This window comes from Meles meles, chromosome 2, assembly GCF_922984935.1.
Source record: "Meles meles chromosome 2, mMelMel3.1 paternal haplotype, whole genome shotgun sequence".
NCBI classification, from domain to species: Eukaryota; Metazoa; Chordata; class Mammalia; order Carnivora; family Mustelidae; genus Meles; species Meles meles.
The window spans coordinates 36,467,534-36,482,522 of record NC_060067.1 but is presented as its reverse complement, the minus strand read 5'-3'; the positions used below and the strand labels follow the sequence as shown (position 1 = coordinate 36,482,522).

Here is a 14,989-nt window from a genome sequence, read left to right as displayed (position 1 = left end):
AAGCAAGGTGGAGGGAACAGGGAGCAGAGAGGAGCAGGCTCCCTGCTGATGTGGGCTTTTCCCAGGACCCCAGGATCATGACCTGAGTTAAGTTTTTATTTTAATCGCCCAGTGCTCATCATGGCAAGTGCACTCCTTAATCCCCATCACCTATTTCACCCATCCCCCACCCACCTCCCCTCTGGTACCCATCCATTTGTTCTCTCTAGTTAAGAGTCTGATTCTTGGTTCTCCTCTCCTCTTTTCCCTCATTATGTTCATTTGTTTTGTTTTTATTAAATTCCGCATATGAGTGAAATCATATGGTATTTGTCTTTCTCTGACTTATTTCACTTAGCATTATACTCTCTAGCTCTGTCCATGTCATTGCAATGGCAAGATTTCATTCTTTTTCATGGCTGAACAGTATTTCATTGTGTATATATACACCACAGCTTCTTTATCCATTCATCAATCCATGGGCATTTGAGTTGCTTCCATATCTTGGCTATCATAAATAATGCTGCTAAAAACATAGGTGTGCATGTATCCCTTTGACTTAGTTCCTTTTTTTTTAAAGTAGGCTTCATGGGGGGGTTGGGGGGTGGGGTTATGTACATTGAGGAGGGTATGAGCTATGGTGAGTGCTGTGAAGTGTGTAAACCTGGCAATTCACAGACCTGTACCCCTGAGGATAAAAATACATTATATGTTTATTAATAAATAAATAAATAAATAAATAATTTAAAAAAAAAAAAAAAAGGTAAGCTTCATGCTCAGCATGGAGCCCAATATGGGGCTTGAACTCGTGACCTCGAGATCAAACCCTGAGCTAAGATCAGGAGTCAGTCGCTTAACTAACTGAGCCACTCAGGCACCCCTGAATTAGTGCTTTTGTGTTCTTTGGGTAAATACCCAATACTGCGATTGTTGGATCATAAGGTAGTTCTATTTTTAACCTTCTGAGGAACCTTCATACTGTTTTCCAGAGTGGCCGCACCTGTTTGCATTCCCACCAAGAGTGCCACAGGGTTCTCCTTTCTCCACATCCTCGCCAACGCATGTTAATTTCTTCTTTTGTTGATTTCAGCCATTCTGACAGGTGTGAGGTGATACCTCGTAGTTTGGATTTGCATTTCCCTGATGATAAGTGATGATGAGCATCTTTTCATATGTCAATTGTCCATCTCTATGTCTTCTTTGGAGAAATGTCTGTTCATGTTTTCTGTCCGTTTTTTAATTGGACTATTTGGTTTTGTGGTGTTGAGTTACATAAATTATTTATATTTTGGATACTCACTCTTTGTCGGATATATCTTTACAAATATCTATTTCCACTCCATAGGCTGCCTTTTAGTTTTGTTATTGTTTCCTTTGCTGGGCAGAAGCTTTTTATTTTGATGTAGCCCCAGTAGTTTATTTCTGTTTTTGTTTCCCTTGCTTCAGGGAACCTATCTAGAAAAAAAGTTGCTATGGCCAATGCCAGAGAAATTACCACCTGTGTTCTCTTCTAGGATTTTTATGGTTTCAGGTCTCACATTGAGGCCTTTCATCCATTTTGAATTTATTTTTGTGTATGGTATAAGAAAGTGGCCCAGTTTTACTCTCTTCAATTTTGCTGTCCAGCTTTCCCCACACCGTTTGTTGAAGACACTGCTTATTTCCCATTGGATATTCTTGTCTGCTTTGTCAAGATTAATTTGCCATGTAACTGTGAGGTTCTTTCTGGGTTTTCTATTCTGTTCCATGGATCTATGTGTCTGTTTTCCTGCCAGTACCATATTGTTTTGATTCCTATAACTTGTTTTGTAATACAACTTGAAGTCTGCAATTGTGATGCCTCCAGCTTTGCTTTTCTTTTTCAAGGTTGCTTTGGCTCTTTGGAGTCTCCGGTGGTTCCATACAAATTTTAGGATTGTTTGTTCCACTTCTGTGAAAAATGCTGTTGGTATTTTGAGAGGAATTGCAGTAAGTGTATACATTGCTGGGGTGCCTGGCTGGCTCAGAAAGTAGAGCATATTACTCTTGATCTTGGGGTTGTAAGTTCAAGCCCTACATTGGACATAGAACTTACTTTAAAATAGCTAGCTAGAGGGGCACCGCCATAGCTCAGTCAGTGAAGTGTCCAACTCTTGCTCTGAGCTCAAAGTCTTGATTTCAGGGTCATGAATTCAAGCCCCACGTTGGGCTCCACACTGGGTGTGAAGCCTACTTAAAAAATAAAAAACAGATGGATTAGATAGATAGATAGATAGATAGATGTGTAGCTTGCTTCAGGTAGTGTGGAGATTTTACAATATTTGGTCTTCCAATCTATAAGCATGGAATGTCTCCATTTCTTTGTGTCATCTTCAGTTTCTCTGAGCAGTGTTTCAGTTTTCAGAGTACAGGTCTTTCACCTCTTTGGTTAGGATTATTCCTAGGTATCTCAATATTTTTGGTGTAATTGTAATAGGATTGTTTTCTTAATTTCTTTTTCTGTACTTCATTATTGTGTCTAGAAATGCAATAGATTTCTGTACATTGATTTTATATCCTGTTACTAAATATGTTTATCACTTCTAACAGTTTTTTTTTGGTTCAATCTTTTGGGTTTTCTATATATAGTACCATGTCATTTGCAAATAGTGGAACATTTGCTTCTCCTTTACCAATTTGTATCCCTTTTATTTCTTTTTGTTGTCTGATAGCTGCGGCTAGGACTTGCAGCTTTATGTTGAATAAAAGTGGTAAGAGTGGGGCGCCTGGGTGGCTCAGTGGGTTAAGCCACTGCCTTCGGCTCAGGTCATGATCTCAGGGTCCTGGGATCGAGTCCCGCATCGGCTCTCTGCTCAGCAGAGAGCCTGCATCCCTCTCTCTATCTCTGCCTGCCTCTCTATCTACTTGTGATCTCTCTATGTCAAATAAATAAATAAATCTTTAAAAAAAAAAAAAAGTGGTGAGAGTGGACATCCTTGTATTTTCCCTGACCTTTGGACAAAGGCTCTCAGTTTTTCTCCATGAAGGATGATGATAGCCTTGGCCTTTATTATGTTGAAGTATGTTCCCTCTAAATCTACTCTGTTGAGTGTTTTTATCATGAATGAATGTTGTACTTTGTCAAATGCTTTTTCTCTGTCAGTTGAGTCTTCTTCAGTTTCTTTTATGAGTTCTGTAGTTCTTTGTGTACAGATCCTTTACTTCTTTGCTTAGGTTTATTCCCAGGTATCTTATGGTTCTTGATGCTATATTAAATGGAATCGATTCTCTATGTCAATTGAAATGATCATGGGCCATCTGGGTGGCTCAGTCAGTTAAGTGTCTGTCAATTAAGTGTCTGACTCTTGACTTTGGCTCAGGTCATGGTCTCATTGAGCTGTACATCAGGCTGCACTCTGTACATGGAGCCTACATGAGATTCTCTCCCTCGTCCCCTACTCACTCATGCACATGATATGTCTCTCTCTCTTAAAAAAGAGAAAGAAAGAGAGAGAGAGAGAGAGAAAGAAAGAAAAGAAAAGAGCATATGGTTCTTATCCTTTCTCTTACTGGTGCAGTGTATCATGTTGGTTGATCTGAGACTATTGAACTGCTCTTACAACCCAGGAATAGATCCCACTTGATCATGGTGAATGATTTTTTTTTAATGTATTGTTGGATTCAATTTGCTAGTATTTTTTTTTAAGATTTTACTTATTTATTTATTTATTTGACAGACGGAGATCACAAGTAGAGAGGCAGGCAGAGAGAGAGGGGGAAGCAGGCTCCCCACTGAGCAGAGATCCTCTATCCTCTATCCCAGGATCCCGAGATCATGACCCGCGCCGAAGGCAGAGGCTTAAACCACTGAGCCACCCAGGTGCCCCCAATTTGCTAGTATTTTGTTGAGAATTTTTGCATCTATCTTCATCGGGGATATTGGGATATTTTTTTGTGTATGTGTGGTGGTGGTGGCTTTATCTGGTTTTGGTATCAGGAGAATGCTAGCCTCATAGAATAAATTTGGAGGTTTTCCTTGTTTTTTCTATTTCTTTGAATAGTTTGAGAAAATGTTTGGTAGAATTCTCCCATGAAGCCATCTGGTCCAGGACTTTCGTTTGTTAGTTCTTTGCTGATTCAGTTTCTTTGCTGGTTATCAGTCTATTCAAATTTTCTATTCCTTCCTGTTACAGTTTTGGTGGTTTATATGTTTCTAGGAATTTATCCATTTCTTCTAGGTTGTCCAATTTTTTTCCTATATAGTTTTTCATAATATTCTCTTATAATTGCTTGTGTTTCTGTGGTGTTGGTTGCTATTTCTACATTCTTATTTGTGATTTTACTTATTTGGGTCCTCTCTCTTTTCTATTTGGTAAGTCTAGCTAGAGAGTTGTCAATTTTATTGTTTTTTTTCTCCGAAGAACAAGCTCCTGGTTTTATTGATCTATTCTTTTTTTTTTTTTAGCTTCTATATCATTTATTTCTGCGCTAATCTTTATTATTTCCTTCCTTCTGCTGATTTTAGGTTTTCTTTGTTGTTCTTTTTCTAGCTTCTTTCAGTGTAAGGTTAGGTGTTTATTTGAGATTTTCCTTATAGGCTTACATTGCTCTGCACTACCCTCTTAGAATCACTTTTGCTGTGTCCCAGAATTTTAAAACATTCTGTTTTCATTTTCATTTGTTTCCATGTATTTTTAAGTTTCTTCCTTTATTTCCTGGTTGACCCATTCATTGTTTAGTTAGCATGTTATTTAACTTCCATGTATTTGTGGTCTTTCCAGATTTTTTTCTCTTGTGATTGACTTCTAGTTTCAAAGCATTGTGGTCAGAAAAGATTCATGGCATGACTTCAGTCTTTTTAAATTTTTGAGACTTGTTTTATGGCCTAACATGTGATCTGTTCTGGAGAATGTTCCATGTGCACTTGAAAAGAATATATATTCTATTGTTTTAGGATGAAATGTTCCGAGTATCACTGTTAAATCCATCTAGTCCAGTATGTCATCCAAAGCCATTGTTTCCTTGTTCATTTTCTGTTCAGATGATCTGTCCATTGATGTAAGTTGGGTATTAAAGTACCCTCTATTATTGTATTATTATCAATTAGGTCTTTTATGTTTGTTATTAATTGTTTGATGTATTTAGGTACTCCCAAGTTGTGTGCATAAATATTTACAATTGTTACATTTTTTGTTGGATTGTCCCCTTTGTTATTATATAATGTCGTTCTTTATCTCTTCTTATAATCTTTGTTTTAAAGTCTGTTTTTTCTGATATAAGTATTGCTGCTCCAGCTTGATTTGACACCCATTTGCATGATAAATGTTTCCCCATCCCCTCACTTTTAATCTGCAGGTGTCTTTAGGTCAAAAGTGAGTCTCTTGTAGGCAGCATACAGATGGGTCTTGGTTTTTGGGGTTTTTTTTGTTTTTTTATTTGTTTATTTACAGCATAACAGTGTTCATTGTTTTGGCATCACACCCAGTGCTCCATGCAGTACGTGCCCTCCCTATTACCCACCACCTAGTTCCTCAACCTCCCACCCCCCCGCCCCTTCAAAACCCTCTGGTTGTTTTTCAGAGTCCATAGTCTCTCAGGTTCATCTCCCCTTCCAGTTTCCCTCAACTCCCTCTCCTCTCCATCTCCCCATGTCCTCCATGTTATTTGTTATGCTCCACAAATAAGTGAGACCATATGATACTTGACTCTCTCTGCTTGACTTATTTCGCTCAGCATAATCTCTTCCAGTCCCGTCCATGTTGCTACAAAAGTTGGGTATTCGTCCTTTCTGATGGAGGCATAATACTCCATAGTGTATATGGACCACATCTTCCTTATCCATTCATCCGTTGAAGGGCATCTTGGTTCTTTCCACAGTTTGGCGACCGTAGCCATTGCTGCAATAAACATTGGGGTACAGATGGCCCTTCTTTTCACTACATCTGTATCTTTGGGGTAAATACCCAGCAGTGCAATTGCAGGGTCATAGGGAAGCTCTATTCTTAATTTCTTCAGGAATCTCCACACTGTTCTCCAAAGTGGCTGCACTAACTTGCATTCCCACCAACAGTGTAAGAGGGTTCCCCTTTCTCCACATCCTCTCCAACACACGTTGTTTCCTGTCTTGCTAATTTTGGCCATTCTAACTGGTATCAGGTGGTATCTCAATGTGGTTTTAATTTGAATCTCCCTGATGGCTAGTGATGATGAGCATTTTTTCATGTGTCTGATAGCCATTTGTATGTCTTCATTGGAGAAGTGTCCGTTCATATCTTCTGCCCATTTTTTGATATGATTATCTGTTTTGTGTGTGTTGAGTTTGAGAAGTTCTTTATAGATCCTGGATATCAACCTTTTGTCTGTACTGTCATTTGCAAATATCTTCTCCCATTCCGTGGGTTGCCTCTTTGTTTTGTTGACTGTTTCCTTTGCTGTGCAGAAGCTTTTGATCTTGATGAAGTCCCAAAAGTTCATTTTTGCTTTTGTTTCCTTGGCCTTTGGAGACATATCTTGAAAGAAGTTGCTGTGGCTGATATCGAAGAGGTTACTGCCTATGTTCTCTAGGATTCTGATAGATTCCTGTCTCACGTTGAAGTCTGTTATCCATTTCGAGTTTATCTTTGTGTACGGTGTAAGAGAATGGTCGAGTTTCATTCTTCTACATATCGCTGTCCAGTTTTCCCAGCACCATTTATTGAAGAGACTGTCTTTTTTCCATTGAATATTTTTTCCTGTTTTGTCGAAGATTATTTCACCCTAGAGTTGAGGGTCCATATCTGGGCTCTCCACTCTGTTCCACTGGTCTATGTGTCTGTTTTTATGCCAGTACCACGCTGTCTTGGTGATCACAGCTTTGTAGTAAAGCTTGAAATCGGGTAACGTGATGCCACGAGTTTTGTTTTTGTTTTTCAACATTTCCTTAGCAATTCGGGGTCTCTTCTGATTCCATACAAATTTTAGGATTATTTGCTCCAGCTCTTTGAAAAATATCATTGGAATTTTGATCGGAATGGCATTAAAAGTATAGATTGCTCTAGGCAATATAGACATTTTAACAATGTTTATTCTTCCAATCCAAGAGCATGGAACAGTCTTCCATCTTTTTGTGTCTTCTTCAATTTCTTTCATGAGTGTTCTGTAGTTCCTCGAGTACAGGTCCTTTACCTCTTTGGTTAGGTTTATTCCCAGGTATCTTATGGTTCTTGGTGCTATAGTAAATAGAATCGATTCTCTAATTTCCCTTTCTGTATTTTCATTGTTAGTGTATAAGAAAGCCACTGATTTCTGTACATTGACTTTGTATCCTGCCACGTTACTGAATTGCTGTATGAGTTCTAGTAGTTTGGGGGTGGAGTCTTTGGGGTTTTCCATATAAAGAATCATGTCATCTGCGAAGAGAGAGAGTTTGACTTCTTCCTTGCCAATTTGGATACCTTTTATTCCTCTTTGTTGTCTGATTGCCGTTGCTAGAACTTCTAATACTATGTTGAACAAGAGTGGTGAGAGTGGGCATCCTTGTCGTGTTCCTGATCTCAACGGGAAGGCTGCAAGCTTTTTCCCATTGAGGATGATATTTGCTGTGGGTCTTTCATAGATAGATTTTATGAAGTTCAGGAATGTTCCCTCTATCCCTGAATAGCTAGGTTGGAGAAAGCCATGGAAGACCAAACAGAATTGATTAGGGCAGAACTGAAAGCCACCAGGGATGGTGTTCACAATGTTAGGGCAGAACTGAAAGCCACCAGGGATGATGTTCAAAATGCTCTCAATGAGTTCCAATCTAATCTAAATTCTCTAAAAGCTAGGGTAACTGAGACAGAAGATAGAATTAGTGATCTGGAGGACAAACAGATAGAAAGTATCAGAAGGAAGCCTGGAACAAACAGCTCAGAAGCCACGAAAACAGAATCAGGGAAATAAACGATGCCATGAAACGTTCCAACGTCAGAATTATTGGAATCCCTGAAGGGGAGGAAAAAGAAAGAAGTCTAGAAGATATAGTGGAAGAAGTTGTCTATGAAAATTTTCCCAGTCTCACGAATGGAAACAACGTTCATGTACTAGAGGCAGAAAGATCTCCTCCCAAGATTTTAGATTCTCAAAGTCCTCACGACACCTTATAGTTAGAATGAGGAATTATGTTTCAAGAGAGACCCTCTTAAAAGCAGCTAGGACAAAGAGGCTCCTTACATACAGAGGAAAACCCATTAGAATAACGTCAGACCTATCCACAGAGACCTGGCAAGCCAGGAAGGGCTGGCAAAATATATTCAGAGTACTAAATGAGAAGAACATGCAACCAAGAATACTCTATCCAGCAAGACTGACATTTAAAATGGATGGGGAGATAAAGAGTTTCCAAGACCGGCAAGGCTTAAAAGACTATGCAACCACCAAGCCGACACTGCAGGAAATATTAAGGGGGATCCTATAAAAGAGAAAAAATCCTAAGAATATCATTGAACAGAAATATAGAAACAATCTACAGACAGAAAGACTTCAAAGGCAACACGATGTCAATAAAAACCTATCTCTCAATAATCACTCTCAATGTGAATGGCCTAAATGCGCCCATAAAACGACACAGGGTTGCAGATTGGATAAAACGACAGGACCCATCCATATGTTGTCTACAAGAGACCCATTTTGAACCTAAGGATACACCCAGACTGAAAGTGAAGGGATGGAGAAACATCTTTCATGCCAATGGGCCTCAAAAGAAGACCGGGGTAGCAATTCTCATATCAGATAAATTAGATTTTAAACTAAAGACTGTAGTCAGAGATACAGAAGGACACTACATAATTCTTAAAGGGACTATCCGCCAAGACGATCTAACAATTGTGAATATCTATGCCCCCAATATGGGAGCACCCAATTACATAAGAAAACTATTAATCAAGATAAAGACTCATATTGATATGAATACAATAATAGTAGGAGATCTTAATACGCCTCTCTCAGAAATAGATCATTGAAGCAGAAAATTAATAAAGAAATAAGAGCATTGAATGAAACATTGGACCAGATGGACCTCATAGACATATACAGAACATTCCACCCTAAAACAACAGAATATTCATTCTTCTCAAGTGCACATGGAACCTTCTCCAGAATAGACCACATACTGGGTCACAAAGCAGGACTCAACCGATACCAAAAGACTGACATTATTCCCTGCATATTCTCCGATCACAATGCTTTGAAACTGGAACTCAATCACAAGGAAAAGTTCAGAAGGAACTCAAACACCTGGAAGCTAAAGACCACCTTGCTTAAGAATGCTTGGATCAACCAGGAGATCAAAGATGAACTTAAACAATTCATGGAAACCAATGAGAATGAAGACACTTCGGTCCAAAACCTATGGGATACAGCAAAGGCGGTTCTAAGGGGGAAATACATAGCCATCCAAGCCTCCCTCAAAAACATTGAAAAATCCAGAATACACCAGCTGTCTCTACACCTTAAAGAACTGGAGAATCAACAACAAATCAAACCAACTCCACACGCAAGAAGGGAAATAATCAAGATTAGAGCAGAGATCAATGAGGTAGAAACGAGAGATACAGTAGAACATATCAATGAAACTAGAAGCTGGTTTTTTGAAAGAATCAATAAGATCGATAAACCATTGGCCACACTAATCCAAAAGAAAAGAGAGAAAGCCCAAATTAATAAAATTATGAATGAAAAGGGAGAGATCACAACTAACACCAAGGAAATAGAAACAATCATCAGAAATTATTACCAACAGTTATATGCCAATAAGCTAAGCAACCTAGATGAAATGAATGCATTCCTGGAAAGCTACAAACTCCCAAAATTGAACCAGGAAGAAATTGACAACCTGAATAGACGGATATCTAGTAACGAGATTGAAGCAGTGATCAAAAACCTCCCAAAAAACAAAAGCCCGGGACCTGACGGATTCCCTGGGGAATTCTACCAAACTTTCAAAGAAGAAATAACACCAATTCTCCTGAAGCTGTTCCAAAAAATTGAAGCAGAAGGAAAACTTCCAGACTCTTTTTATGAAGCCAGCATTACCCTGATCCCCAAACCAGGCAAAGACCCTACCAAAAAGGTCTTGGTTTTTGTTTTTGTTTTTTTTTTTAATTTTTTTTTAAAGATTTTATTTATTTATTTGACAGAGAGAGATCACAAGTGGTTTTTGTTAATCCATTCTGTCACACTATGTCTTTTGATTGTCTTTTGATTTAGTCCATTTACATTCAAAGTAATAATTGATAGATATGTATTTACTGCCATTTTAATACTTGTTTTGTGATCATTTCTAAAGATTTTCTATGAACCCTTCTTGTCTTTCTTTCATGATTTACTGGTTTTCTTTAGTGATATATTTGGATTTCTTTCTCTTTATTTTTTGCATATTTATTCGTGTTTTTTGTTTTGTTTTGTTTTGTTTTGGTTACCATTAGGTTTGTATATAACCTCTTCTGGATACAGCAATCTGTATTAAGCTGATGGTCATTTAAGTTTGAACCCATTCTTTTCTTCTCTCCTCCCCACATTTTAGGTATATGGTGTCCTATTTTACATCCTTTTATTTTGTGAGTTCCTTGACTGACTTTTTACGGAAATATTCTTTTTCCTGCTTTTGTGTTTCCTACCTTCATATTGTCTTTTGGTCATTCTTTTCTACCAAATACTCCCCTTTAAAGACTTCTCACAGGGCTGGGTTTAGTGGTCATGAACTCCTTTAGTTTTTGTTTGTCTAGGAAACTCTTTATCTCTCCTTCTATTCTGTATGATAGCCTTGCTGTATAGAGTATTGTTGGTTGCAGATTTTTCCCATTCGGCACTCCTTTCTGGTGGTGTAAGTTTCTACTGAAAAATCTGCTGCTATCCTTATGGTGTTTCTTTGTATGTAACCATCTTTTGTCTTTCTGCTTTTAATATCTTTTCTTTATCACTATGTTTTGCCATTTTCTTAAGATTGCATTTATGTATTTGACAGAGAGCACAAACAGGGGGAGCAGAAGGCAGAAGAAGAGGGAGAAACAAGCTCCCTGGAGAGCAGGGAGTCCAATGTGGGGCTCAATCCCAGGACCCTGGGGTCATGACCTGAGCTGAAAGCAGATCCCCAACCTACTAAGCCACCCAGGTGCCCCTATTCTGCCATTTTAATTACAGTATGTTTTAGTGTGGATCTGCTTTTATTGCTTTTGTTGGTGGGGGGGGGTCTCTGTGTTTCTGGATCTGGATATCTGTTTCTTTGCCAGATTAGGGAGGTTTTCAGCTATTGTTTCTTCAAATAAGTTATCTGCCAGCTTTCTGTCCCTTCTTCTGGGCCTTCTATAATACAAATGTTAATTATGTTTGATGGAATTACTGTGTTCCCTTAAGTTTATTCTCAGTCTCACTGATGTCCTCCACACCTTTCTCAAGAGTATCCTTTCCAGTGAGTATCCTTATGATCATTGCTTTAAATTCTCCATTAGGCATGTTACTTATATCTGCTTTGCTTAGATTCTCCAGCTGTGGCCTTGTCCTGTTCTTTCTTTTGGGTCATATTCCTCTGTCTTCTCATTTTGTTTAAGTCTCCATGTTTTGTCTAAGTCTCCCTGTTTTTCTATGTTAGGAAAACCAGCTATGTCTCCTGTCACGACTTGAGGGTAATGACTCTATGGAGAAGAAGTCTTATGGTGCCCTGCAGTGTAGTGTCCCCTATTCCCTCAGGCCTGGTGCTTCCAGGAGTGTCTCCAGTGTATGCTGTGTGTGCTCTGCTATTGTGACCTGACCACTTTATCCTTCAGAACAGTTGCCTGCAGGGGCTCTCTTTGCTTGTTGTGGTCAGTGTTTGGTTCCTGGCCTGAATGTGGTGCATTTTTAACTAGGTATACTCTGGTCTCCTTGTGAAATGAGACCTGCCACCACCACCACTGGAAGTGAGACCTCACAAAACTCATTTGGCAGGGGTTTGGGCTGGTCTTCTGAGAAGGGGCCTGCTGTCCTGGGACTAAGGCAAGTGTGACTGGAAAGGACAGTTCCACTGGAGTTTGGGGGAACAGGGCTTGGTGTAAGCAAGGTAGGTGGTGAGTGTTAGCACTGCACTGGTTCCTACAGCTGGTCCTGTGCTTATGCTGAGGAGCAGGAGGAAACCCTGAGTTCCCGGAGGGGTTTCTATGAATGCTGCCTCCCTGGGATACACTCTGATAGCAACTAACTTCCTCACTGTGTGCCCAGATGCTCTTCAGGTTACTGCTTCCATACTGTGTGTCCACAGTCATCTTCAGGAGCAGCTGCAGTGTCCTCCAAGCTCTCTAAGAGCAAAACATGCTGACTGCATGCTGACTTTTAACACCCCAGGCTTTAAGTCCCACTGGTTGCAAGAACTCATGAAATGCAGGCCCTCTCACTTGCTAAGCCAATTGCTAAGGAGATTCATTTTCCCCATGCATTCTCCTGTGTGCTAATTTGTCTCTTGCCCTTCTCTGAGACCATGGCTCCCTCCTCACCACATTGGCCATGATCTGTTTCTCTCCCAAGCGGTGTCTCCAGACTTCCTACATCTTCAGTGTGGCCTCTTCCTTACCTTTAGTTGTGGAGTTTGTTCTCCCAGTCTTCAGATTCATTCCTGGGGGATGTAGGATTTGATTGTTATCTAGCTGTATTCGTGGGACTCTGCCACCATCTTCCTTTAAAGCTACCTGCTAATTTTTTTTTTTTACTTTGGCTTCCAAGACACTAATCTACCTTGCTTTTCCTCCCATTTCTGGCTGTTATAAAAAATCCTTTCTCACTTGACCTTTTAATATAGAGCCTTATGTATGCCCTAGAGAATACTAGGAGATGATGTCAGGGATAGAAGCAGGGGCCTGGCCATGCAGGAGCTCATTGAAATATAATGAAAGGATTATTGTCAATGCTAATAAAATTATACTTTTATATGTATAAATTCATAAAATACTCAAACACAGTAAAGTTTTTATTTACGTAACTTCTATGTATTACTGTTAAGGAGCAACAAGCATTGAGAAGTATGATCTTCGTACAAATATGTGGACTCCTGTAGCAAATATGAATGGGAGAAGGCTACAGTTTGGTGTCGCTGTGTTAGATGACAAACTGTATGTGGTTGGAGGAAGAGATGGACTGAAGACTTTGAACACTGTAGAATGCTACAATCCCAAAACAAAAACTTGGAGTGTGATGCCCCCTATGTCCACCCACAGGCATGGCCTTGGTGAGTATAACTATGCAGGTTTGTTCATGATACCGTACATTAAGTTTCCACAGCATTTTTACATTCTGTACCAGGCAGAAGACCACTGTGACAGCGGCTGAGTCAGCAGCAATCAGTCACCAAGCATTCCTTCGCACGCTCCTTAACCCGGAAGCAGCATCAGGACAAACAAGCGTATACATAAATGTAACAGCAACCAGCACAAGTAAAAACGTGGATATTTCAGGATTTTAGCGTAGCATGAGGGAGTGATAAGCCACCTTTTTAAATATGTGTTCTGGGTTGGCAATCAGTGTTAATCTAACCTAAATGAAATGCTTATTTAAAAATCTTTAGCTTTATTGTTTTTCATCGATAGCCCCTGGTTTTTAAGCAGAGGGTAAAAACCCAGAGAAATCCTGAGGTGGCACAGAGAATATAATGATAGAGTTTTTTCATTCTTTCATTCAATAATTCACTGAACTGACATTGATTAACGTATACTGTGTGCCGTGCTCTTTGCTCCGTGGGTCTCCAAGACGAGGAAGACACCGTCTTTACTCTGAAGGAACTGATGTCTCACTCTGAGAGGACAGAAGATAATTTAGGGTCTTGTGTCACAGGACCCATCTTTTTTGATAGGAGAAAGAATAGGTGAAGTAGAAAGAATTCTTCGATGAGAAGGAAGCAGCTGGAAATAGAATGAGATGCGGCTTGACATGTATCTGTTTCACCCTAGCTTTTGCTGCATAACAAGTCAGAAAGTCAGACATTTACAAGAACCACCATTTATTTGGCTCAAGGATCTGTGGGGTCAGCTGAAACATTCTTCTGGTCCAGGCTGCCTTGAGTGATTTCTGCTGGGTTTTCTCATGGATCTCCAGTGGGCCGGCAGGTCAGCTAGGTGATCGCGTATGGCCTCATTCACATGTGTAGTGGTGTGCAGGTTGTTGTCCTGGGCAACAGGGACAGTTGGGCTACATGCCTCTAACCATTCAGCCGGCTAGGCGGGCTTCTTCACATGGGGGCCGTCACAGGGTTTCAAAAGCAGCAAGAGAAGGCAAGCCACAGGGCAAGCCACAGGGCACAGACTTTTCAAGCTTCTGCTTGCATCATGTTTGCTCATGTTGCACTGGTCACAATAAGTCCCATGGGCAAGCCCAGGTTCAAAGAGGAGAGAAAAAGAGTATTCTTCTTATCTCTCTCTATATATTTATTTATGTTTATATTCATGTGTATATTTGAGTCTAGTTGATGCACAATGTTACATTGGTTTCAGGTGTACGTCCTAGTGATTTGACAAGTTTATACAGTATGCTATATTTACCACAAGTATAGTTACCATCTGTCCCATTGTACATCCCTATTTCATCATCTTGACTATATTCAAGGCTCTGCCTCTTCTTCCCGTGGCCTACTCATTAGCTGGAAGCCTGTATCTCCCTCTCCACTCATTTTGCCCAGCCTTCCATCTCCCTCCCATCCTCTGGCAACCATCTGTTTATTCTCTGTATCTGTAGTTCTGATTCTGTCCTTTATTTGTTTTTTCATTTTTTTATTTTATATTTTAAAAGATTTCCTTTCTATTTATTTGAGATAGAGAGCGAGAGAGCACAAGCAGGGGGCAGGGGAAGAAGCAGGCTCCCCACCAAGCAGGGAGCCCAACACAGAGCTTGATCCCAGCACCCTGGGGTCATGACCTGAGCTAAAGGCAGATGCTTAACCGACTGAGCCACCAAGGCACCCGTGTTTATTCATTTTTTAGACGCCATCTATGAACGGAATCATATGGCATTTGGCTTTCTCGGTTTGCCTTATTTTACTTAGCATGATACCCTCTAGGTCCATTCATGTTGTCTCAAA

The 14,989-nt window shown here is 39.9% G+C and overlaps 1 protein-coding gene across 5 annotated transcripts in view; it reads left to right on the top strand.

The window, feature by feature from the left end:
- KLHL5 (kelch like family member 5) overlaps nt 1-14,989 on the top strand; it is a 92,832-nt gene that overhangs the window by 60,416 nt on the left and 17,427 nt on the right. For all 5 annotated transcript variants that reach the window (XM_045998078.1, XM_045998075.1, XM_045998076.1 and 2 more), the window contains one exon: nt 12,923-13,147. In XM_045998078.1, coding sequence (XP_045854034.1) covers nt 12,923-13,147 — 225 coding nt within the window. The remainder of the gene's footprint in view (nt 1-12,922; nt 13,148-14,989) is intronic.